Consider the following 25804-nt stretch of genomic DNA (forward strand, 5'->3'; position numbering starts at 1 on the left):
AGGAATGCAGGTCCTTCCCAGGTTGTCTCCTAGCAGAGAATTTTTTGGTATATTCACGTGCTTTGCTCATTCTCTCTGAAGACGACCTGCTATTTCTAGATAATTCCTCTTCTTTGCTTTGACTTTCAGTTCCAGAAATGATGTCTGCTGAAGGGAGAACATGTTCTAGCAATGAACTCTTCAAAAGACTCCTGCCGCTGCTCTGTGACTGGGACCCCCAGGTTGTCTTTGGAAGTTTCTAAGGCCTCCTGAGTAGACACTGGGACATGGAAGGAGTCGAGAGGCAAAGGAATCCTAGCATCACCTGTAATTTTCTGAAACTGGACGGAAAAACAAAAGACAAGACAAAAATTCAGTGATGAACAAAGCCAACCATTAAAAAGTAGAGTTCAAAACTTCAGTGTTACTCTGTGACCTTATTATTAACACAGTCAATATTCAGAAGATTTCAGAGCCAGTTTTTTTCTAATTATATCTTGCCAAGTGATTCTCAGCTTAACCTAGCTATATCCAAGGCTATGTCCGCTACATTTTCAGACTTTGGTGACTGGGGTAGTTATTACCCATTTCCTTTCCCTCACTAAAAATAAAACCCTATTCTGTAAGATAATTAATTTCTTTCCTATCCTCCAGGCACATGCAAACAGTATATAGTTTGTGACCAAACTCTGTTCTCAAGCTGTCAGTTCCCAAGACCAGTCTGAGATTGGTTGATGGGGGCTCCAAGTAAGGCTAGAGGAAAAGCTGACAGGTTTTCCCCTCCCATTCCCATAACCAGGTGATTCACTGTAATATGTTACCTATTAGCTATGTCTGGATTAATTATTTTAAAAATTATATCAGTATGTGTACCTTCATTAGTGTTCCTTCACTGTAAGCTGACTGCATACAAATAGAAACCTAGATAAAATATGAATAGAATAGACATTTATACAATTTAAAATCTGGAATATTTTCTCTAATGTTTTCTTTCTTCATTAAGGATAGTTTGCTTTAACTCATAAATTTTCTAAAGAACTTCCAGTCTCCTTATTTACAATAATACAGTATCATGAAATGGGCACACATTTACTAATCTCAGATTTGGAAAGGATTCCAGAATCTTATAGGTTCTGAGCATGTGAACTATTAGAGACTGATCATTATTGTTTTCTCCCTGACTTGGTCATTTCCTTTTTGCTAATCACTCTTAGAATCATTAAGTGCTGTTCTGTCCACTTACTTGGATATTTTTCATTTGTCCTGGGGCACCCTGTTTTGATTCTGATTTTTCTTCTTCAAGTGCCTTCTTTTCTTCTTTACGTGGACTACTAACAGTAGAATTCATCTGGGGACGACCTAGTAAATGAAAATCTGACTGATCTATACCAGCCATTGTGGCCAGCTGCCCAAGCCTGGACCAGAGGAGGAACGGAGAAAAGACAAAGGTTATTATAATCACATAAGAGCAGTTTAGATTTCCCCAGACCTACAATCATGAAATACTTCTAAAATCTTAAAAGCCAACATCCTACGCCAGACTACAAGCCTCTCTCTCCCCCAAATTCTCAGCCCTTTCCAGATTCATCCTCTAGGACACATCCCATCTCCTTACCTATTACCGCTCCATTTTAAACACTGTCTGACTAGCAGCTTCACATCTACCACGCACCTCGTCCACTACCTCTCACACCTCTATTCCCACACTTCTTTACCACATTTCCTCCAGTTTCCAAGAATGTGTTTGTTCCTTCCTTCCCAACACCAACACCAATTCATTCACTGACAAAACACCACTCCATCAACTATCAATCTCCACTTCCCTCTTCCAGCAAAATTGCTCCCAGTTGAGAACCACTGACCTATCTCCCCTGCAGATTAATAATAATTTTTATGTCTAAGGCAAAAATAACTTTAATTCACTTATCAAACAAGCAAAATAAGTGAAAGATAGGAAAATTCTTATGCATTCCCGAATATTTTCAATGAAAACTGCCTTCAATTTAGTCTTTACAAAAAACTACACCTACTAATTACTCTATCTACAGGTTACTCTTTTATAATGAGCTCCCCACTCTACCAAAGCAGGCTTCCCTATTTGCATTTCTTAAAAAATTTAATTCCTCATTTTAAATAGTCAACTATATTACCTATAATTACACTAAATATGGCCACGGAAGTGATGAAAATTGCTCCAGTTCCTCAGCAAACTACCATCACAGTCGCAAAGAGAAGAATGCCATGAAGAGAAATGAACTAACCCAGCATCTTTAAGGAGATCCAAGAAAGCATGGAACTTCTGAAAAGAATTCTCAATGCTGCCCAAAACACCTGCATCATCCAGGATCATGCTTGTCAATGAGTGGGCATGAAGGGCTTCAGACAAAGAGAAATTCATATTTCTTAAGTGGGCATTTTCATGTTCCAGCTATAAAAGAAGACTAAAAATGTCTGATATGATTTTTTCTCATTGTCATCAAAAGTAGTCTTCCCTATTTTCAAGGAACAAAACTAAAACACTCAAAATGTAATTAATTTGTAATTAACCTAACTCTCCACCAGTAAAGACAGAGACCATATCACATAGTAACCAAAACCCACAGGCACCCAACAAAGTTTCCTATATAACACTTAGGTGGTACATAAAAAAACCAAAGTTACCGTTTTATTAATGATCTTTCACAAAAGATCACATTTCTAACTAGTTCAATTCATAATGGAGCCTTATTCCACACTAGAAAATTACCTGCTTTAAGTTTCTCTTAAATTAGAAAATGAAATATAGAATCTGATTTGAATAAAACATATTACAACTCTGCTGAATGTTAAGAATTAACTTTAGTGAGCAAAATATCTAATGCTTACGTTTAAAAGTCCTAAATCATACCCAACCCAATCTATTAAATGTACAATCACCAATATGTTCTTTGGCTTCTTGAAAATATTCCCCCCATGCACTCTTCCCCTTCCGCTCATCATCTATGCACTTAAAACCCCCTGTAAGCTCAACTCTAGTATTTCTCAGAAAGGCCATTAATGTTCATGATGCCCCTTTTGCCTTACATGAGCAGGTGGCTCAACATTTATTGAATGAGTGTCCGCCAATCCAACGGATGCACTTTCAAAAATTCCTCCCTACACTCATGCTGTGATAAATTATATTTACATAGAACTTTTTAGATTATGCCCTGCTTTCATGCACATTACCTAATGTAATTCTCATAGTATATATTTTTATCTTTCATTGCATTCTTAGAAGTTTTCCAATATCTTAAATTTATTTAAATGATTCACTTTCCTAATTCATTGCCAGGAGAGTCTCATCGTGTCTTTTATATTACTGTATATACAGTATATGCACAAAAGTGCCTTCTTGAATCAAAGAATCATGAACAGGAAATAAGCTAATGTCATATAAAAGCGCACGCGCGCAAGCACACACACACACACACACACATACACATAACCAGATTTTCACATTTTTAAAAACATGCTTTCTGGAATATAGATCATATGATCACTAAATACCAGTAAATGCAAAAGTCCACTTGATACAACAAATTTGCAACATATTACAGTTTTAAATCTTACAAATTATGTGTATATGGCTTAAAATCAAATCAAAATAAAACTAAAACACTCTCTAAAGCAGAAGAAGAAACTTGTTTACCTCACTGACTCGTTTATCAGTCTTCAGTCTTATTACTCTTTCCTCCTTTAACTGCTTTAGGCACTCCTCCAGGTTTTCCTAAACAGAGTCAATATTATAACTAATTCATAGTATAATATCCCAAAGCCTTTCCAGCTATTGGTCTCATCAGGATTTAGAGGCAGAGCCAGAAGTGAACTCAGATTTTAGTCTGCTACTGGTAATATCATACCATGCTAGTGAAATGAATTATCAAAACCTATCAAGTTAGCATAGGTAAGATTTATTTAAATTCCACTCTTTCCAACATAAATTTGTGGTAGCCCACCATAAAAGGCATATGCGTATAAATAACATAGTAAGTCAGAAATAAGAAGTTAAGACCCAGAAAGAAAAATTCTATTTTTATTTGTGGGTCTCCTTATAGTAGGAAGTCCTATTAATGAACATGCTTAACATACCTGAATTGCCTAACTGCAGATTCAAAAGCATGTTTTTAAGAAGTACTCACTTTTAAAGCAATTCACAGTCAAGCACTGTTCCTGGAGTTCCCTGGGTATGAAATAATCTAATCATCAAAACCCTAAAAGGGGGCTTCCCTGCTGGCACAGTGGTTAAGAATCTGCCTGCCAGTGCAGGGGACACGGGTTCGAGCCCTAGTCCAGGAAGAACCCACATGCCGTGGACCAACTAAGCCCATGCACCACGACTACTGAGCCTACACTCTAGAACCCACGTGCCACAACTACTGAAGCCTGCACGCCTAGAGCCTGTGCCCCGCAATGAGAAGCCACCACGCTGCAACGAAGAGTAGCCCCCCGCTCAACGCAACTGGAGAAAGCCCGCGAGCAGCAACGAAGACCCAACGCAGCCAAAAATAAATAAATAAATGTATAAAAAAAACCCTACGAGGAAAGAACGATCACTAACTCCATGGTTTTTTTTTGTTTGTTTGTTTTTTTGCGTTACGTAGGCCTCTCACTGTTGTGGCCTCTCCCATTGCGGAGCACAGGCTCCGGACAAGCAGGCTCAGCGGCCATGGCTCTCGGGCCTAGACGCTCTGCGGCACGTGGGATCCTCCCGGACCGGGGCACGAACCCGTGTCCCCTGCATCGGCAGGCGGACTCTCAACCACTGCGCCACCAGGGAAGTGCTATTTTACAGATGAGGGAAACAGAGGCAGAGAAGTAGAATAAGTAGAGCAGCACAGCCAAGGTCACACCACTAAGTAGCAGAGCCACACTGTGGACTCAGGAAGCTGGGTGCCATTCCTGTTCACGGAGGTGGTAGTCTTCCCATTCACCAAGGTCACTGAAATAAAATGAACACTGATAAACTCTCTTAGGAGTTTTAGGAACTAAGACACTTCGGTCCTTGAAGTGGGGACACTGCTTGCAATAGGCAGAATTCTAACAGAGGCCCCAAGATTCCTACTTACTGAAGTACACAAACCTTCCACTTATCCAATCAAACTCTAAATCTAGGTGCTGTAGTGAAGGGATTTTGCAGATGGAATTAAGGTTCAAAATCAGTTGATTTTTTAAGATAGGGAGATTATTCTAGGTGGATGTGACCTACTCAGGCACCCCATGAAAAGGACCTGAACTCTTCCTGAATTGAAGTACAAAAGGGACAAGAGGGAGACTCTCCGTTGCTGGCTCTGAAGAAGTCCAATGCTGTGGCAGGGAAGGCAAGTGAGAGGCCTCTAGGACCTGAGACTGTCCCCCGACTGACAGCCAGCAAGGAAATGGGGACCTCTGTCCTGCAACTGCAGAATCTGAATTATGCCAACAAGCCGAAGAAGCTTGGAGGCATTCTTTCCCAGAGCCTCGGGATGCTAACACAGCGAGACTGAAATCTTGATTTCAGCTCTGTGACCCACACAAACTATGGTGAACATCCAACGTTTGGGACTCAATGTCTTACACTTAAATTTCACGTGCTTTAACACTCTCGGGAGGGAACCCACATGTTCCCGTGTGTATCTGAGCAGGAAACCCAGTCACGCTGTGCCTGGACTTCTGACCTACAGAACTGTGAGCTAGTCAAATAGGTATTGTTTTCAGTCAGTAAGAGTGTACTAAAAGAATTAATATTCTACTCAACCTCCAGGCTCATGAACAAAATAAACGATTTTCATTGTTTTAAGCCACAGTTTCAGGGTGGTTTCCTATGCAGCGATAAACAATCAGAATACCTACACTTATGAAAACAGTAAGGTATATTTATACATTTTAGCTGCTTTGAACAATCACTTAAAGAATGAGGAACTCTATTATATGCCATCATTGGCAGAGGAGCTGGTATCACTTTCTGGAGAGTAGCTCTTGGTACCTAACAACCATCCTACATCAGGGGTTTACCCTAAGGAAATCAAAGATGTGGGCAGAGATTTATCTACCAACATGATGTCTTAAGATTGTTTATAACCAAACCCTAGAAGAAGGCTAAGAGCCTCCAAATTGGGATTGGTTTAAACAAAAACAGATCACCGAATGAAGGAATGCGCTATGAAGCCACTAAGAAAATAATGACAACAGGTCTCAACCAGAGTTAATGAATGGGCTTCAGGAGTTCTACATTCAAAATATATCTGTGCGTTTTTCCTGGGAGATGGTGCATAAGCTTAATCAAATTCTCTGATGTAGAAGAGTATTTAGTGGTAAGACAAAATATTTTTCATACTTTTTTCAGACAAAAGAGCAGATCAGGTGTGTGTACATGCAGAGGTGGCTTTTATTTCCTTCAATGAGTTGTTCATTGTTTTCAAAAATTTACTCAATGAACATATATTTTTATATTCAGATCATGTTTAAAAAACTGACAGTCTAAGAACTTCAAATTCTTTAATGTTTCATTACTAAAGCCGGCCAAGTTTTCAATGGGGAAAAAGGGGGAAAAATTGCAAACTTCCTCTACTTTCAATATAATGGTTTAATAAATCTTCTAAAACCGATTTCAAAGAATTTCTAAACAAATAAGCAAATAAACAAAAAAACTCTCACCACAGTCAGAGGAAAGTAGAGTAAAACTTCCTGACTGGTTCTAAATAGCACATCAAAGTGCAATTACATGAAATAGTTTCTTCCTCTAGTGGAGGAAATTAGAACACAGTGTTAAATTTTTGTGGAAAAGTGTACCCTCCTCCCACAAAGTATTAATAATTCATGTCCCTTACATGGAAATATGGAACCAAAAAAGTTAGAAAGTAAAATTGCTTGATATTCTGTTACTTAAGTAAGACTAATGATAAGGCTTTGGAATAATTTTCCTTCCTGTCATCTGCTCTCCCTTCCTCCCTCTGTACACTGGCTAGGGTGATTTTTCTGGGACAAAGCTCCCATCATATTGGATATCAAATTTTATGTTCACCTTTTCTCCATTTAACATTGAAATCAATCATTTCTCATATAATCAGGGGATTCATAACCTTGATTTTTTTTGTGTGGGCTACAAAATATTCCACTGAGTGGGTTTACTGGTTAACCACTTTACACATTTAAATTCTTTCCAACTTTTCAATATTATAAGACAAAATAACCGTTTTTATGCATGAAGGCTTTTTTCCATATTGAGAATAACGTTCTTGCAATAAATCCATAAAAATGAGTTTGAGGTCAAAGCAAGTGAACATTTTTAAGGCTCTGAGGTACCTATCTCCAAACTTCTTTCCAAAAGATTTATGAGATTTTATACTGCCATCAGCGATGTATCACTTGGTATATAACCTCTACTACAACTGTTGGCTTATTTCCTCACGTAGAGTGCAAGTTATTTGAAGATAGGGGGTGTATTTTATTAAGTGTTTATCCCCAGCACCTGTGCCTAGCACAACGTGGGCGGTCAATAAATAATTGCTTAATAAGGAAAATCCCTGCCAATACAAGATGTACGTGTGTGAAAGACAGACTGTGTGTTTTTCTCTAACTGCATAGATGAAAACTTGTCATCTTCTTTAATGTGTAATTTTTTTTCTTATAATTAGCAATTTAATTTCTCTTTTAGATTATATTGTAAAAATTCAGATTCTCTGAGGCAAATGGACCTGGCACTACCCATTAGCTATATAACCTTGGACAAGTTCTATAACTCTAGGCCTCAACTTCCTCATCTATAAAATGGAGATAAGCTCCCATATCACAGAGCTCTCGTGAGGATTACATGAGTTAAAACACATATAAAATTAGAAGAGTGCTTGGTACACAGCATATGTTCAATTAATGCTGAATGAATAACATGTGAATGCAAACAGTAGTGAAGGGCTTAAAATGAAATAGTCTCATCCCACTCCCACATTTGGCACTCAAGAAGTGACCAATTCTTTACTCAGGTTTTTAATTGTAAAATACGATATGCGTACTGAGAAGTGCACAGAACAAACCTGTCAATGTGACAAATAAAAAGAGAATACTTACATAACCAGTACTCGAATCTGAAAGTATTGATACTTGTCAGCATCTCAGAAACCCCCCCATATCCTTTTCCCATCACAATCTCCTTCCCTCTTCCCAGTTAAACACCGTCCTCATTTCTTGACAATCCTTTTCTTTAACCTGCATGCATCCCTAACAAAAGAGTTTAGTTTTGTCAACATCTAACTTTATGTAGAGGATCATAGTATATGAAGTCTTTTCTATCGTATTTCTTTCGCTCAACATTGGTTTAAAAAATTCATCCACATTGCAGCCTGTAGCTCTAGTTCATTCAGTTTTATTGCTTGATAGTTTTCCCACTGTACGAATACACATAATTTATTTAATTTTTGACTCTTAATGGACATTTAGTTTGTTTTCAGTTTGTGCTAATGCAAATCATGGACAGGAATCCTGCTGTACCGGTTATTCTGGTGCATTTACACAGGGCGGGGGTGAGGGCTGCTGGGTCACAGGCTATTTATATACCTTCAGTTGATGGAGAGTGCTAAATGCTTTCCAAAGTAGTTGTGTCGATTTATACTCCAGTATAAGTAGGGTAGAAGATTCCCATAGTACTCTAGGTCTACAATACCTGATACTACCACACTTTATTTATGTATTTGTCAAACTGATTGGCATGTAGTATCATTGGTTTTCACTCACTTTTCTCTTATTACTTAATGAAGTCCTACACTTTTCTGTGTTTACTGGCTGTTTGGATTTCCTTTTTTATGAGGTTTACGTCAACTATTGTTATTTTTTATTATTATTATTTATTTATTTTTGGCTGAGTTGGGTCTTCGTTACTGCGTGCAGGCTTTCTCTAGTTGCCGTGAGCGGGGGCTACTCTTCATTGCAGTGGCTTCTCTTGTTGTGGAGCACAGGATCTAGGCGGGTGGGCTTCAGTAGTTGCGGCACGTGGGCTCAGTAGTTGCGACTCACAGGCTCTAGAGCGCAGGCTCCGTAGTTGTGGTGCACAGGCTTCGTTGCTCCGCAGCATGTGGGATCTTCCCGGATCAGGGCTCAAGCACGTGTCCCCTGCCTTGGCAGGCAGATTATTAACAACTGCGACACCAGGGAGGTCCAACTATTGTTATTTTGAATTCTTCTCCGAGTAATACTCTTACATGACCATTTTCTGACTAAATTGGAGGCATTATCTGTTCACTTTCTATATTACTAAGTAAGGGTTTAGTTCATTTACACTCTTCCTATGTCCACACTGCTCAGTACAGTTATGTCATCATTAGTTATTCCACTGCTCATGATCTCTTTGATTGGTAGTGATATACTTAAAAACCTACACTGTTGATCAACTATAAACTCTCTCAACGTCACGCTTTGTAAAATGAGGACATTCATACCATCTTCCCTTTTTTCTACCTCCTACCTTCCAAACCTAGCTTTTACACTGTCAAAGTTGAAATTTATATTCTGTTCTATGTGCAGTTAAGTCTTCTGTTATTTGACAGTCAGTAAGGAGTAAGGTTTAAGACAACAGGCAGAGAGCCTAAACTCAAAGCCTCGATCCAACCCTAAATTAGGTACAGCCTGGGCAAGTTCCTTCCCTGTCTTAGCTTCCTTTTCACAAAAGTGGGAATGATATTAGCACCAACCTCATAAGGCTATTCAGAGGATTAAGTGAGTTAATATATGCAAAAACACTTAGAGCCTAATATATACTAAGTACATACTAGTACATTTCAGTACATACCAAGTTAATGCAAATACATACTAAGTATAGTTTAGGTTAGTTATTTGTTATTACATGCAAGTTGACAATAAAAGCTGCAAACCAAGACAGTATTGCCATTATTACAATGAAATTAATATTGCCCACTGCAGATGTACTGTCTCTGTGTATAGACTACACCTCGTTCCATACTGTGTCAGTGTCACTGCCCTTGTGCAGGCTGACCACATACCCCAAGCCGCCTTGGGCTGTTCCAGTTTATACCTGTTGTCCTGATGTTACAGCATTAGAGCGCCTCCTTACACTATTGAAGTGTAAGGAGTTTGGACAAGTTCTGGTTTGAACAACAAATTAGATAGGTGGTCATTACCCCCGTGTGTCGCTGAAAAGGGGGACATCTATAGTGTCAAGTGTAAGTGGATTCTTCTCTTCCTCACCAATAGTAGGTTAAAAATCAACCATAGCTTAGTTTCCTTCAGGTTTATGTCAGTATAGCCTTTTTTCCTCTGGAGTTCAAGTTCCTTCTCCTCTTCCTCTCCCTCTTCCCTTCCAACAGTGCCTAATACCTAGTAAGTACGATATGCCTCAAGGTGTTTCTAAGCTCTCAATCACACAATCAATAGAAGCCTCTTCAATCTAGACTAGCTGCTCTCTGCACTGAATCCCCTATTACCTTCCTTCTTGGTTTATTGCCTCATTTTGCTGGATTATTTCTATAAAAAGCTTAAGGTGTAGCACAGGAGGTCAATTTTTCAAATTTCTTTCTGTACAAAATATCTTCTTCAGCCTCCACTTATGACTGATAGTTTGGCTAGATACAAACCCCTAGGGTGAAAATTATGTGCCTGAAAAACTTTGGAGGTATCTTTCTAATGCCTTCCAGGATCCATGGTGCTGATGACAAGTATGATAAAGTCAGATTTTAACTTTTTTTTTTTTAGGTGACCAGTATTTTTCTCTCTGGAATGGATGTATCCTGTCAGTATTTTATTCTATGTTAATTTATTTTTTCAGTATTTTAAAGTTTCATAATGAAGGGTGCCTAGGTATGAGTCTATTCTTGTTCATCTTGCTCAAAACTTGAGTAACTATTTTCAATCAGAGGCCTGATGTCTACTTTCAGCTGTGGGGAATTTTGTTGCCCTTTGACAGCTTCCCTCCATTTTTTTTCTGGGTCTGGAGTTTCTAATAGTTACATGTTGCATCTCCCAGATGCAGCCTCTCTAACATATTGCTATCACATTTTCCATTGTGTCTTTCTTTTTTATATAATGAGAAATTTTTTTAATTCCTACTGAAGTTATTTCAGCAACCATATTTTCATTTCCAAGAGACCTCTCTTGCTTTCTGACCATTCTCTTTTTAATTAACACCCTAGTCTTATTTTATAGTTGCTAGCCCTTTTTAATCTCCCTCAGAATACTAATTAGGGTTTTTTCTTAAATTATTTTGTTCCCTAAATTGTCCCCGGTCCTACCAGGATATGTTTTCACACTTTGTCCCCCTCTCTCATGTTGTAAGCTTTACTCAACTATCAGGCAAATGACAGTTATTTTCTATTTAAGAATGAGTGCAGAAAGCTCCCTGAAGTCAACGATTGATTGGTTTCTTATGCAGGAAGAAGCGGGGAGTAACTGTAATAGGATCTCCTGCAAACACAATTTTCTAGGGTGTGAAAACTCACACTAGCTGCCCTAGTTCTCGCCAGTTTCACTGTTTTCAAAATGAAAGCATCTCATTTCAGGAGCGTGAGGGCAGGGCTGGGAGTCCACTCCTCCAAACACAACCCTTCAATGAGCTCCCCTATTTCAGTCACACTTTTAACTAACTCCACCCTCTCTCCTACATGCGCATCTGAGCATGGGGCTACTTCTGCAGGTGGGGTCAGAATCCTCCTCAGTTGCAGGTGGTCCCTGTGCATGTTCTAGTTGATGCTTTTCCTCTGTTCTACTGCCTCAGTTTCACACTCTTCCACTTGTCTTCCGTCTTTCAAAACTGTGTTGAAATCTCTTGATTGTTGTGGGCTTATATACTTAAACACTTTGATACCATCCTTGTAGTGTCTTGTCAAAACGGAGAAGAGCTGAAAGGGTTCTCAGTGCATTTTGAATCTGCTATTCTGTGGTCCCAGTGTGTAAACTTCTTGGTCTTCCCCAGTGTCTATCATTACTATTAGAAATACAATCTCCTGGTCTACTCATGAAGGAAATGAATACAACACACCTAAAATGACAAGGAATGCGGATTAGATGCTCTAGGGTCTTGTCGTACTCTGCCATTTACTAATAAGCCACTTACGTGCTACAAATTGTAGGTGCTCATTTATAAAATGAAAGAGGGTAACTCTACATGAACTATAGATTTCTCCTACTCTAACATTTCATAATTTTCTAAGTTTTTTTCTTAAAATTTCTCTATATTATCATTAATTTTAATTAAAAAAATAAAAATCTAACTTTCTCTTTTGAAAATCAAAGAGTTAATTCCCATAGTCCTACAATAATGGGATAATTAGTTCTGAAACCAGTCATGTTTCATACGAAAAGAAAATCATATTAAATGATTTTTAAAAATTAAACATGGACTTTGTAGCACAAAGACAAGGTCCCCCCCAAATGGTGTTCCTTTATTTACTAGAAATGTTCAGCTCTTCATTAAAGTTGAAATAAAATAAATATATTATTTTTGAGGTGCGAAAATTTCTTATGAAAATCAATTTTTCTTTTCTGTCCATACAAACAAAATTATGGAATGACATTAGAGGTCAGGTTTATTTGGTAATAGAATGTAGCTTCTTGATATTTTTTATTTTAGGAAAGGAGAATATCAACATCAAAACTTTTTTCAACTTTATTTTTATTTAAAATGAGAACATATTTTCCTCTTGTAAAAAGAGAGTTCAACTAGAACTGTCAATTTTCTCATCTGTAAAACAAGATCTTGATGTAAATACATCACCAGTTAAACCCAGTTAATACAACTATTGCTATTATGTACAGTATCCATACAGAATTGTGTATAAAAAAAATAAGCTCAAAAGAAGGACCTGGAAGGCTCTGCTACGGAGAAAACTGAACAGAATTCAGCTGACTAGCTTGGTAATAACTCTCTGAACTGCTGAGAGGCCCCTTCAGTTCCTATGTTCAGGATGGTTGAGATTTCACTCTCACTTCTGTAAATGGTGATATCAATCGTTCTCTAATTTACCACTCTGTGTGACGAGGATGGACCTGAGATTAAGTGTCTCAGGAAGAAGATAGAAAACCACAGAGTTGTTAAACTCAAGTGCAAAGACTGGGGATTCAACACTATTCTTTATGCAACAGCAATTCACATTACCATTTGGTCAGATTCTTTCAACAAAACAGAAGATGCACTCACATGTATTAAAAGACAGAAATTAACTGCCATCTGTATCAATATGTTAATGTGCTTCAATCACATGTTTTCATGAAAGTTTAAACATAAAATCACCTTTAAGATCTAGGCCATGTGATCTGCTCCCTGTCATGTCAGATTATACCCTGTGAAGTTTACTGTCTTAAGAGTGACAGAGTTCTTTATACCTTGACAAATAACTAAAAGGAAAATAAAAACCCACACACACAATAAGATGAAGAGCCTATACATTTGTCAATCTTGATTTATTTGCTTTTCTTCAGTCAATTGGAGGTTTATAGCCACATTCTTAAAATCATTAACTGCAATCTTCCCAAACAGGTAATTGATGAACTGATGCATTCTAAAACTTGTCAGTAACAAAGTGTTATTCCAGTTTACAGCAACAGTTTAATTCTATTTAGGTACTAAAATTGAATACACTGAATACTGCAAACTTTATTCCCAACCACTCAGTAAAGTACTATATACTTTTGAGACAAAGGGAAAAAAAAGAAGAACCTAAAAAGCATAAGACTCTTCTGATTTTCATTTCCAATGATACATGCCAATCTTGATGATCAATCAGCGACTTAAATGTCAACTATAAACCCAGTATTTTATTAGCTGCTATGCAGTATACTAGAGCAATAGAAGAGAGAGGACCTCAAACCCTCTCTTCCCTCAAATTGAAAGGCAGGCTTCCTGACCCCTCCAGACCACTACTGGACACAGGGAACACACACTGTTTCAGGACCCCAATCAAGAGTCACCTGCTTTGTGATTACTTCCATGACACACCCTCACCAACACCACTGAATTTGCTGCTCCTACAGGACATTACATATATTTCCTATTTTAACACATACCACAGTGCATTATAATTATGATTGCAGATACATGTTCTAACAATTTAAAGATCATGATGACTTTTTTGCTCTTTATATCTTGCTATTTCCCTTCCCGTAATATTTCTTGAAGAGAAACCATAAAAATATAAACAAACACAAAAAACAGAAAATATACAAAACATGTGGTTTGTGGCTTAACACAAACTTAATATTAATTCTGACAATATCCAGCATGACATGTATCCATGGTACATGTATCCATACCAGTATCCATGGTACAAATGAGAATGGACCAAGGTTTGAGCAGGTACAGGAGACAATCCAGGCATGAACAACACCAAGAAAAGGTAGACAGGAAGTAACATGGTGTGTAGGAAATCACGAGACCAGTCTGATGGGAAGAGACTTAAACAAGACTGAAACTCACTTTCTAAACCTCCATCTCCAATTGGACAATTCACAAGACACAGGTGCCCCAAAGTGGCCGATTTAGTCAATCCCTTTAACGGGGAGGAACAGTCTAAAATTTTACCCCTTTAGTTTGCCCCAAAAGCAACTATCAAATGTTGGCAGGACACAATGAAGGCTTACCTTTGTTAACATAGTTACGTCTCTCTCTCTCACAACCAGCCCACTTAGCTCCAGGTTCCTTAGCGCACCTGACGCACTTACACAGCGTCTAAGAGCTTTACACAACTGGAAGGTCACATCTTTATTTCTTATTGCAGGAACACAACTTCTGGAAACTTTATTTCTGTCAGAACCTAAAGCAAAATTATTGTAAAATGAGTGATTTAAACCATACATTTTATCACCGTTAAAAAGCATCTAAAAAGAAAAAAAAAAGCATCTGCTCTGTGCTAAGGATTAGAAACGACTCCTACCCTTAAAGCCTCATTAAGGAGGGACATGTATAAACTCAAAATTTCAATCACATGAGATAAAGAACCATAACCTTTATGCACAGAGGTTCCTATGGAGGCAAAAAGTTATGTCTAAGTGACGGCTTCATGATAACCCTGAAGTACAATCGAGAAAGATGAGGCTATGCAGAGTTGGAGGAGGAGGTGCATCAACTGCAGAGGGAGCACCTGTGCAAAGACACTCAAGCCTGACTCCTGCTGGGCACTGTAAATACTGCAGGTGGGGATGACTAAAGGCCAGGGGTCCAAGTGTGAGAAGGGACAGAAAATAGAGACGTTGGTCGAATCAAGCCTGGGAGAGAGCATGGCTTGTATCCCACAGGTGATGAGGCCCGGGGCTACCACTGGCTGAGTAAGGGTGCCTCCGCTGATTAGCAAAAGGCACCCTGCTGCTGAAGGACCAGTTAGATAAAGGGAGTGATCACAAAAAGCTCCCCTTCCTCAGGGCCAAAGAGCCCCAGGAGGCTTGGTAGAGTACAGTTCAGACTACACGCCTCTGGGCAGAGCACACGCTGGGCGGCTAGTATGCACTAACTCTGTGTGGGCAAGCCATTAGCAGCATTATTTTAGGCGTATCTTTTCATGTTAGAAGATCACTCAACCACAGTAGGCAGATGAACTTAGAGGAACTGAGTCCAGGGCCCGCGAAACCACCCAGGAGCTTCTGCCATAGTCTGGACAAAATGCAATGTGGATGAAGAAGCAAATTTAGGAGCAGGCCAAAATCTACAAGCTAGCCCCACTGGATGCAAGACATGAAGAAAGTTCAGTGAAGGAACTCTAAAGAGAATGGGCTCTGCAATAAATTTTTCTTACAATCAATGTAAAATATTAGGCAAAATTAAGTACAGTGGCCTTTAAGGTCCCTTCCAGCTCTAATTTCTTTTGATTTCTAACTTATTACTCTGGTTAAGTAAAGTCCCTTCAGAGGTACGGAACAGTTCCTACACCTGAATGGGATGCAAAGAAAAATCTGATTTCTTTTCACCAGGGGATGAGTTGAACTGTCCTTGCAGAAGAGATAACACATGGTGTGAACCCCAGATCCTAGAAAAGGGCCAGGCTCACGATAAGTATTCAGCTTTTTGAAAACAAATGAACAATCATTTCCTCTCCTAGATCTTAACACCCTTTCTCTGCTGGCTACTTTCTTTCAGCTTATAAACATCCTCAATATACCCACTTAAAAAGCCCTCAGACCTATGATTCTTTGGATCTTCTTGTGGGTAACCTAAGTATCTCCAATGCCTTCAAATACCTGTCCTCCCAAAAAGCCCAGATCTGTACCTTGGGCCCAGACCCGTCTACCAGGCCCCTCTAAAGCACTGAAGATGAAGTAAGATCCTCTCCCCACCCCCAATCCCTTCCTACTGTGCTCTGTATCTCACAAAAAGATGCAGCTGTAAACTGTCACCCACACTTGCTGCCCTTCCTTTTCTAACTGGTCACCAGGCCCCACCCATTCTCTCTTGGATCTGCAAAATCCAGTTCAAGCTTTTATAACTTAAGTGGGACCCTTAGATTACAACTCATCCTGCACCCAATCAAGTGCCTTCCACATGGAGGTCTGAGTGAGTCTCTAAGCCAGAAGTCCATCTCACTGTTCTTTAGGGTTTCCCACGGCCTTCAGGGTAAACATCTAAACTTCTGACAGGACAAACAAGGCCCCTTTCTGTTGGGCCCCACTAGGTTTCCAGTATCAACTCTCATTTCTTTCCTAAACCCTGAGTTCCAGTCCTGTATCTTAGTTTTGCCATATTTTCTTATATTTCTCCAACTCTGACACACGCTGCTCCCTCCTGCCACCCCAGGAGCTTCTACATATCCTTAGAAAGGATGGCACCTCCTCCAAAAAGCCTACCCTGAACTTTCCCTTCCAAGATTCTGTGCTCTGCAAAGGGGAAAGGTAGTGGGGAGGGATACATTAGGAGTTTGGGATTAACATATACACACGACTCTATATAAAATAAATAATCAACAAGGACCTACTGCATAGCACAAGGAACTCTACTCCATATCCTGTAACAACCTGTATGGGAAAAGAATCTGAAAAAGAATGGATATATGTATAACGGAATCACTTTGCTGTACACCTGAAACTAACACAATATTGTAAATCAACTATGCTCCAATATAAAATAAAAATTAAATTAAAAAAAACAAGATTCTGTGCTCTGTAGCACCAGAACCCACTTCTTCCAGAGCACAGACTACTGTGCTTATGTTTACTTGCCGCCCAGTAGAAGGGGAGATTACCTAGGGCAGAAGCATCCTCTCCAGCAGCCCTTGGTTCTGACCACTCATTCAAGTGCCAGGATACTTTACACACATAACCTGCGTAATTAATTCTAAGAACCCACAGAAAGGGTGGTTTTTAAGGTCATTTTATAAGTATGGGGATTGTAGTGCAAAAGAAACCTTCCCAGGCCACAGAGAGCATAAACTCTGGAATTCAAACCCTAAGCTGCCTTCACACCAGTGCTCTTTCCACTATATGATAGGACTATTGAAAAAAAATTTTTTTTTTCCTGAGCCCTGTTTTAATGAAAAGGAAATGAAGCTGGTATATATCAATTTCCTAATCGCTTTGGTGTGTACCAGGCAAAGTCATTCAACAGACCAGGTAATATCTGTGGAACAATGAACGATGCTCCAAACTGTGCTAAGTGTTCTACATTGTAGAGTCTACAAGCATTAACAGAGTGTGACCTTGTAACCGCCACAGAGAGTGAGTCCTGTTAAGCCCATGCTATAGTTGAGAACACTGAGACCTAGAAGCCTTAAGGCACTCGGCCGGGGTCACCGAGCCGGCAGGAGTCGTAGGCCGCACGCCCCGTCTAGTGCACGCACACCCGGGCACTGGTTCTAGTGCCCACCCTCCACCTTGTACCATCTAAAACTCCGCTTCGCAGCGCCGACACGAGAGCCCCTGGAAGCGGAAAGTACAAACCCATCTCGCCAAGCCATGGCTCGAAGAAGCTCTGGATACAGATCGGGGGCAGAGGGTGCTCAGGGGCAGCGCCCTGTCCACCCCGCGCAGGCGGTGGCTGTTGAAGTCCAGCAAGCCCTCCCGCAGGGAGGCGCCCACGGCGGGCAGAGGCACCGAATCCTGCAATGCACACAGGTCCTCACAGCGCCAGAAGAAAGTCGGCCGCGCTGTCACGGCGCACCTTCACTCAGTGATGATGAGCCGAGCGAGGCCTCGGGGATGCTGGCTGCACACACGATGCCCACACATGCCTGGAAGCCCCGGCTGGCCTCCCAGCCCCTCGGGCGGCCATCACAGTCCAGGGAGTGGTAATCAGGATCAAAGTGGTAAAGGTCCTGCATTCTTCTTCTTGCATTATTTCAAAACCGGCATCGCTGGCGTCAGGCAGTCCGGTAACTGGGTCCCGCGCGGACCGGTAATTGGGTTCATTTGCCTCTGCCTTATCTGCCTGCCATCTGCTCCCTGAAATGCAAACAGCTACACAGGGTGACTTGCTACAAGACAGTGCAGGGAGCTTAAGCACCAGATGCAGGATGTAATTTACATTGACAGCTAGGGAGTGATAGGAACAGGATGTAATTTAGCTTTGTGAAACATACATCTAGTTACAGACACTACAGATTAGTAACAGTTTAAATAAAACTAGGATCTATTAACTCTTTCAGGCCAGTTTATGTGTCTTCTCTAGCCTGTTCACTGTCCCCTTTACTTTCCTTATTTTCAGGAGAGGAAAAACTTCATTTCTATTTTTGCTGCAACACTATTATGCTTAGTGAAATAAGTCAAACAGAGAAAGACAAATACCGTATGTTATCACTTGCATGTGGAAAGTAAAAAATAAACAATAAATGTAACAGAAAGGAAATGAACGCACAGATGTAGACATCAAAGCAGTGGTTACCAGTGGGTAGAGGGAAGGGGGGAGGGGCAAGATGGGGGAGGGGAGGGGATGAGGAGGCACAAACTACTATGCATAAAATAAATAAGCTATAAGGATAGCCAATGTTTTATAATAACTTTAAATGGAGTATAATCTATAAAAAAATTGAATCACTGGGTTCTAATATATTGTTATTACAATATAATACTGTAAATCAACTATACTTCAATTTTAAAAATGATCACCACAGTATGTCTAGTTAACATCCATTACCATACATGGTAGAAATCTGTTTTTCTTATGATGAGGACTTTTAAGATCTACTCTCTTAGCAAATTTTAAATATGCAATACGGTATTATTAACTATAGTCACATCCCCAGGACTTATTTATCACTGGCAGTTTGTACATATTGACCACCTTTACCCATTTCACCCACCCTCCACGCCCTGCCTCTATGAGCTTTTTAAAAAATTCCATATAAAGTGAGATCATACAGGATTTTTCTTTCTCTGTCTGACATATTTTACCTAGCATAACACCCTGACGGTCCATTCATGTTGTCACAAATGGCAGGATTTGCTTCTTTCTCATGGCTGAATTATACACACACACACACACACACACACACACACACACACACACACACATATATATATATATATATAATTTGGCATATATATATGCCAAATGTCCTTTATCCATTTATCCATCGATGAACACAGGGTTTTCCAAGTGTTGGCTACTGTAAATAATGCTGCAATGAATATGGGGGTTTCATTTTGATTTCATTTTGAATAGTTTCATTTTGAATAGTTTGTTTCCTTCATAAAAATACCAACTAGTGGAATTGCTGGATCGTATGATAGTTCTATTTTTAAATTTTTGAGGACCTCCATACTGTTTTCCATACTGGATGCAACAATTTACATTCCTACCAACAGAGTCCAAGGCTTCCCTTTCCTCCACACCCTTGCCAACACTTGTTAGTTCCTGTCTGTTTTTTTTTTTAACATCTTTATTGGAATATAATTGCTTTACAATGGTGTGTTAGTTTCTGCTTTATAACAAAGTGACTCAGTTATACATATACATATGTTCCCATATCTCTTCCCTCTAGAGTCTCCCACCCTCCCACCCTCCCTATCCCACCCCTCTAGGTGGTCACAAAGCACCGAGCTGATCTCCCTGTGCTATGCGGCTGCACGAATTTGCGTGTCATCCTTGCGCAGGGGCCATGCTAATCTTCTCTGTATCGTTCCAATTTTAGTATATGTGCTGCCGAAGCGAGCACGTTCCCGTCTTTTTGATATTAGCCATTCCAACATGAATGAGGTGACATCTCTTTGTGGTTTGATTTCTCTGCTGATTAGTGATTTTAGGTGCCTTTTTAACTATCTCTGTATCTTCTTTGTAAAAATGTCTATTCAGATCCTCTGCCCATTTTTTTGCTGGATATTTTTTCTATTTTTTTGTATGAGTTCTTCATATAATTTGAATACTAACCCCTTATAGGATATATGATTGGTAAAAATTTTCTCCCATTTGGTAGGCTGCGTTTTCATTTTGTTGTTGGTTTCCTTTGTTGTGCTTTTTAGTTGGATGTAGCCCCACTTGTTTACTTTTGCTTTTGTTGCCTTTACTTGGATCAACGTCTTTGCATAAGTTCTGGAAACAACTCTTTCATAGTTTCCACGGATCGTTTTTAGGGGAGAGGGTGAGTTGAGATGAACTACTAGTGAAAGGAGGGTCAATGGGTCGAACTATAGCTTCTGTTACTGTAGGTGGCCTCAAGGCCACAACTGATAGTCATTGTCTCCCTCCTGTGCTATCCATTCTCAATCCCCCTCATCCTTGGATAATATCTCTGCTAAAATGGATGGCTTACTTCGTGGGGTGACCCTCACGCTCGTCCCTGAGTGAGTGTTCTGAGCTCTGGTCATCATTTCTTTCTCAAACCATGGCTGCTGTACTTGATCATTTACTGTGTACTTGACCATTTATTGTCAAAATTGGGAAAGGCAGTAACAAGAAATGCCCCACAGACTTGTTTTTAATCAATCATTTTCCAATTAAATTTTTTTTTCCCCCAGACATTTTTATCATCCCAAAAGGAAACTCTGGACCCATTGAGAAGATATTACTTCGCTCTCTCTACCAGGCCCTGGAGACCACCAATCTGCTTTCTTTCTATTATGGATTTACTTATTCTGGATATTTCAGATAAATGGAATCATACAGTGTATGACCTTTGTGTCTGGCATCTTCAACTTAGCATGGTGTTCGTGAGAGTCACCCACACTGTAATATATATTAGTATTGCATTCCTTAAAAAAATGTTTTTGGCCGTGTAACTGATATTTAATGGCTCCATTCCTTTTTATGACTGAATTACTATTCCACTGTATGTATATACCACAATTTGTTTATTCATTCATCCAATGATGGGCATTTGGGTTATTTCCATGATTTTTCTATTGTGAATAGTGCTGCTATAAACATGTGTACGTAGATTTGAATGTTTGTTTTCAATGATTTAGGAGTGGAATTGCTGAGTCATATGGTAATTCTATGTTTATCCCCAAAAACACACCCCAAAAAACTTCCTGAAAGTCTGTCCTTGTCTCAGAAGCAGCTTTTCAGGAAACATGACAGGCAACACTATGGACAGGGTCCCATGAGAGCGTATTTGTGATGCCTGGGGGTCTGGAGTTGGAAAGGGCTTCCCTTAGGAAGTGGCAGCTAAACTGAGGGCAAATTCAATGATTTTTCCTTCCTTCCTTCCTTCTTCCCTTCCTTTCTTCCCTCCTTCTTTCCTTCAGAGGGATGACATAGATGTTTTACACAGTATATCCTTTTAAAACTTTTGCATTTGAACACTGAACTTATTCATAACACGAATGAATATTTTAAGCAAGGTATTAGGGCTCAAATTATTAATATCATAGAACCATTACAGTGACAACCTGGATTGGAAACAATTTATTAGGAAAAAATATGGAAGCTTTTTTAATAAAAATTTTGATAAATAAAAAAGTTGACAAATCAGTGTATAGAGAGAATATTGGTTATTTGGGAAATTGTATCATAAAATGGATGGGCTCCACAAATTCTTTGATGTACTTGAAGAAAAGAGTGCTACGTCAGTTTGGGCTGCTGTCACAAAGTACCATAAACGGGGCGGGGTGGGGGCTTGTAAACAACAAAAATGTATTTCTCAGTCCTGGAGGCTGGAAGTCTGAGATCTAGGCGCCAGGATCATCGCCTTCTGGTGAGGACTCTCTTCCGGGTTGCAGACTGTCCACTTCTCATTGTGTCCTCACAGGGCAGAGAGCAGAGAGAAAAAGCCAGCTCTCTCATGCCTCTCACAAGGATAAGAATCTCATCATGAGGGCTCCATCCCGATGAGCTCATCAAATCCCAAAAGATCCACCTTCTAATACCATCACATTGGAGGTAGGGTGTCAACATGTGAATGCTGGGGGGACCCAAATATTCAGATTATAACAAGTATTAATGGGGAAATGAGAGCTTCTCTTGAGGATGTTAAGGGCTGTTACAAAGCTCAACGGTACATGTGTTTCCAGAGAGAACTACAATATAGAATAAGTTCTATAAGGCGTTCACAGAATAGATTCATCTTTCTTCCCGAAAACAGTCTGTGGTAACCAGGGACCCATTCCTGGAAATTCACTCTTGCTCAAGGAAATCCATCCTCTCATTTAAAAAAAAAAATCTTACGAAGCTACATGAATGACACAAAGGACTTTTCCCAGCTCTAAGATTCTGTGTGTAAAACCTGTTAGTCTAAATTTATTTCCAAAAGATAGACCCTCCAAGGGGTCTGCTCCTGCGGGGAAAGTGGGACCCCCGCTTGTATCCTGGCCCCCAGGTGTGGCTTCCTCAAGTTTGGGGTGAAGCCCCCAGCCCCCTTGGGCTCTGCAGCGGGGCGGTGGGCTCAGGGGAAGGAGCACAGTCTCTGGGGGTTTCTCAGCAGGAGATGATGGGCGGGGCTGCCACACAGGAACCCAGCGGCCCTGGGTGGGGCGCAGACTCCCCAGGCCTGGGTGTCCCTGCTGCGCTCGGCTGCTGAGAACAGGGTCCGCGATAAAGCTCTGCCTGGCAAACGGGGACTGTGGGCGGCTCCATCCTCCCCTTCCGTCGGCACAGCCCCATCGCAGCCCTCCCTTCCAACAGGCAAAGCCTGTGACCTGCGGCCGGACAGCTCCACACCCTCATGCCCCAGTGCTCGCCCCACGCCGGGAACAGGCACAAGCCCTGGGCCGGCCTCTCTGGACGGCTCGAGCGGGATGGCTTCTTCGGCGTGCCCGTCACCCACCCCGAGCCCAGGGGCCGACAGGGAGGTCTGAAGGCCGCTCGGTCCCGGGCAGGGCGGAGGCACGGGCTTCGCGGCTGGGCCGGCCCTCCTCGCCGCCTCCTGCCTCTGCGCCCCGGCCGGCCCGGGGTGGGCTTCCCGTGGCCCCGTCTCCTTCCCACCCCCGTCGCGCCTCTTGCCCCCCGCCCACCCCGGCCGCGGGCTCCACCCGGAGCAGCACCGAGTCGTGAGGGTGCGGGAGGGCACCTGCCTCGGGGCTTCCCCGACACCTACCCCCTGAGGAGGGTCCGACCGGAACCGCACACGAAGCGGCCCTGGCGGGAGGGAGACCAGGGGGTCGGGGGTCGGTGGGGAGCTTGACTCGCAGTTACTTCCGAGGGAAAGCTGAGCCCCCAGGGCTGGGGGCTGACCAGCCTCAGCACTCCCACGAGGGGGTGGTCAGGAAGGAGGGACCCTGTCCCTGGGGCCCAGGGCGCTCCCGCAGAGTCGCCAAGTGTGTCGGGTGCCCTGGACAGCTGAGGCACATTTTGCCCAAAGGTAAGTTCCAGTGCATCGCAGAGAGCAGACGAAATATACACATGGTGTTGCTAAGGGTTGAAACGAACCAATAATTCCTCTCTTTTCTCAGGATGTTCCGTTTGGCTGTTAATGAAATGTATTTCCAAGGAAGGCAGGCATGTGGCTAAAAAGGCCAGCGGTGCCTGGGGTGGTCACAGCAAGACCCTCCCATCTCGCCCCCCTGGGCCATCCTGTGCTCTGGGAGCAGAGCTCTCAGCCAGAAGTGAAACACAGTAGCTTCCATATCCGGAAGTCTAAGATTTTCTAAAGCCCTTTAAAGGCCCCCTTCTCTGAGTGGTGCTTGACCTGCTGGTGTTTGGGGCGGGAGGGTGAGCTGGGTGGAGGGTCTGGGTGCCATCCCGAGGGAAGGGCTTTGGAGCCCTGTGTGAGCCTGAGACCAGGGACCCAGTGCCCATGGCCGAGGGGAGGCTAGCGCTGACTCCAGCCATGCCGAGCCAGACGTCGCCCTCCTTCCCGACAACCCAGCAAAGCCTGTCGCTCACATTCCTGGCTGTGCTGCTTACACTTGCCCTCTGAGAAGGCCAGCCTGGCAGAGCTCTGTTCCTGCCCTCTGGGCTGCTGGGAACTGAGTACCTAGCCTGGGTGCTGGAGGGAAGGAGCCATAGATGGTGGAGGCCCAGTCCCCGCCCAGGGTGCTGCCCCTCTGCTGAACTGAAACTTCTAAGCAACGTCTTAATAAAACCAAAAGGGACGTGATATTGTTCTACCACCTGTGCCCGACCAATGTTAGCCCTTTGTCATATGGGGCAGTGCTGTCTAATGGTAAAGCTTCCACTATCAGATCCCCAATCCCTTCTCCTACCCCCTCCCATGGGGGTTCAGTGGGTACATCTGTATTTCATAGAACCTGAAACTCTGATTTTACAAAGGAGCTGGAGGTCTGGGGAAAGAACTGGTCTGATCTCAGTTAAGAATGCAACTTTATACCTGGACGATACTAGAGCACTTTAGCACCTCCTGTGTTTGAAAATGAGATCTTCACAAAGACCTCATGGGCAGGAGACAGGCAGGAGAGGGGACAGACTGAAGCTCTGTGACTGACTGATCAAGTAGCAGAGGTCCAGCTGACTTCCAGGCCTACCGCTGATTTACTATCACCAGAGCCACGTAACACACCTTCCACATAGAGAACCAGCAGAAAAATGAGTTTGAAGAGCATTTTAGCTAAATCCAAGGTCATTTTGATCATTAGTGAAAGTCATTCTCTTCCTACACACTGCCCACACCCTGAGCCCCCTTCCGAGAACCAAACGGGTTCTGAGATTAAAGTGCAAGTGACAAACCTGGGGGTGACCAGACTTTACTTTATCATCTCTTTCTTCTTCTTCCACGTGTGTTCCTGGTCTTACTCTTCCCGGTTCTTCTGCAGGGAGCGGTCCAGCAACCCTGTCAAGTAAAATCACACACCCTAAGGATGATTTTCACAGACTCCTCCCGTGGAGGCAGTTTTCAAAAGGTCTTCCTTCCTACCTACACCCACCGCCCCCCCCAAAAAAAATCAATCTTCATCTCAGGAGCCCTAAAAGGCACATCTTACCTCGAGATTTAATATTTAATACAACCTTTAGATCTAGTTCTGATAACTGCCAGTTGCCCCCAATTCACTCTTTGCAAGAGAATTCTACCTGAATCACAAGGTTAATAACCTGACTGCAAGCCCAGCATCCTTAAGCTATCTATGGTCACCCTGGCAACTCACTATAAAGTTCTTCTTTTTAAAAGATTTCAGAAAAGTAATTTCAGGCATCAAGATTACATATTGCACAGAACAAAAAGCTTTATTATTCTTACCGTTCTCTGGATGTAACTCTACGTCTCTTTTCCTCCTATGTGGAGAGAAGGGAAAAAGAGAAAAACAGTATTTCAAAAGAAGATCAAAACCAAAAGCAAAGGGCTTCCCTGGTGGCGCAGTGGTTGAGAGTCCACATGCCGATGCAGAGGACGCGGGTTCGTGCCCCGGTCTGGGAAGATCCCACATCCTGCAGAGTGGCTAGACCCGTGAGCCATGGCTGCTGAGCCTGCACGTCCGGAGCCTGTACTCCGCAACGGGAGAGGCCACCATAGTGAGAGGCCCGTGTACCACAAAAAAAAAAAAAAAAAAAAAGCGTGAGCCACAGCACTAAATAAAAAAA

The 25804-nt window shown here is 41.7% G+C and overlaps 1 protein-coding gene and 1 pseudogene across 3 annotated transcripts; both read right to left on the bottom strand.

Annotated features, from left to right (window-relative positions):
- Nucleotides 1-25562, bottom strand: LOC113616597 (centrosomal protein of 78 kDa-like). 3 transcript variants are annotated; one of them, XM_027100009.1, is made up of 9 exons: nt 25464-25562; nt 24956-25058; nt 17843-18339; nt 14557-14729; nt 3650-3727; nt 2241-2407; nt 1223-1394; nt 853-900; nt 1-320 (listed from the first exon to the last, which is right to left on the bottom strand). In XM_027100009.1, exons 3-9 carry the CDS (start codon nt 17853-17855, stop codon nt 126-128), a joined length of 846 nt encoding a protein of 281 aa, XP_026955810.1. In that variant the 5' UTR covers nt 17856-18339; nt 24956-25058; nt 25464-25562; the 3' UTR covers nt 1-125. The 3 variants fall into 3 exon arrangements, with proteins under 3 accessions (XP_026955810.1, XP_026955812.1, XP_026955811.1); XM_027100011.1 differs by lacking the exon at nt 3650-3727 and having other exon boundaries at nt 25464-25561; XM_027100010.1 differs by lacking the exon at nt 853-900 and having other exon boundaries at nt 25464-25561.
- Nucleotides 19962-20051, bottom strand: LOC113616598 (uncharacterized; annotated as a pseudogene).
- Nucleotides 25563-25804: the final 242 nt, after the last annotated feature.

This window comes from Aethalodelphis obliquidens, unplaced genomic scaffold, assembly GCF_003676395.1.
Source record: "Aethalodelphis obliquidens isolate GAN/ISIS:26980383/991018 unplaced genomic scaffold, ASM367639v1 scaffold219, whole genome shotgun sequence".
NCBI lineage: Eukaryota > Metazoa > Chordata > Mammalia > Artiodactyla > Delphinidae > Aethalodelphis > Aethalodelphis obliquidens.

Coding starts and splice junctions, on each gene's coding strand:
- LOC113616597 (XM_027100009.1), bottom strand. Junction 3,728..14,556: donor ACGTAACTATGTTAACAAAG/GTAAGCCTTCAT, acceptor GACTCTGTTTAG/GAAAACCTGGAGGAGTGCCT. Junction 1,395..2,240: donor GATCTCCTTAAAGATGCTGG/GTTAGTTCATTT, acceptor CCTCTGGTCCAG/GCTTGGGCAGCTGGCCACAA.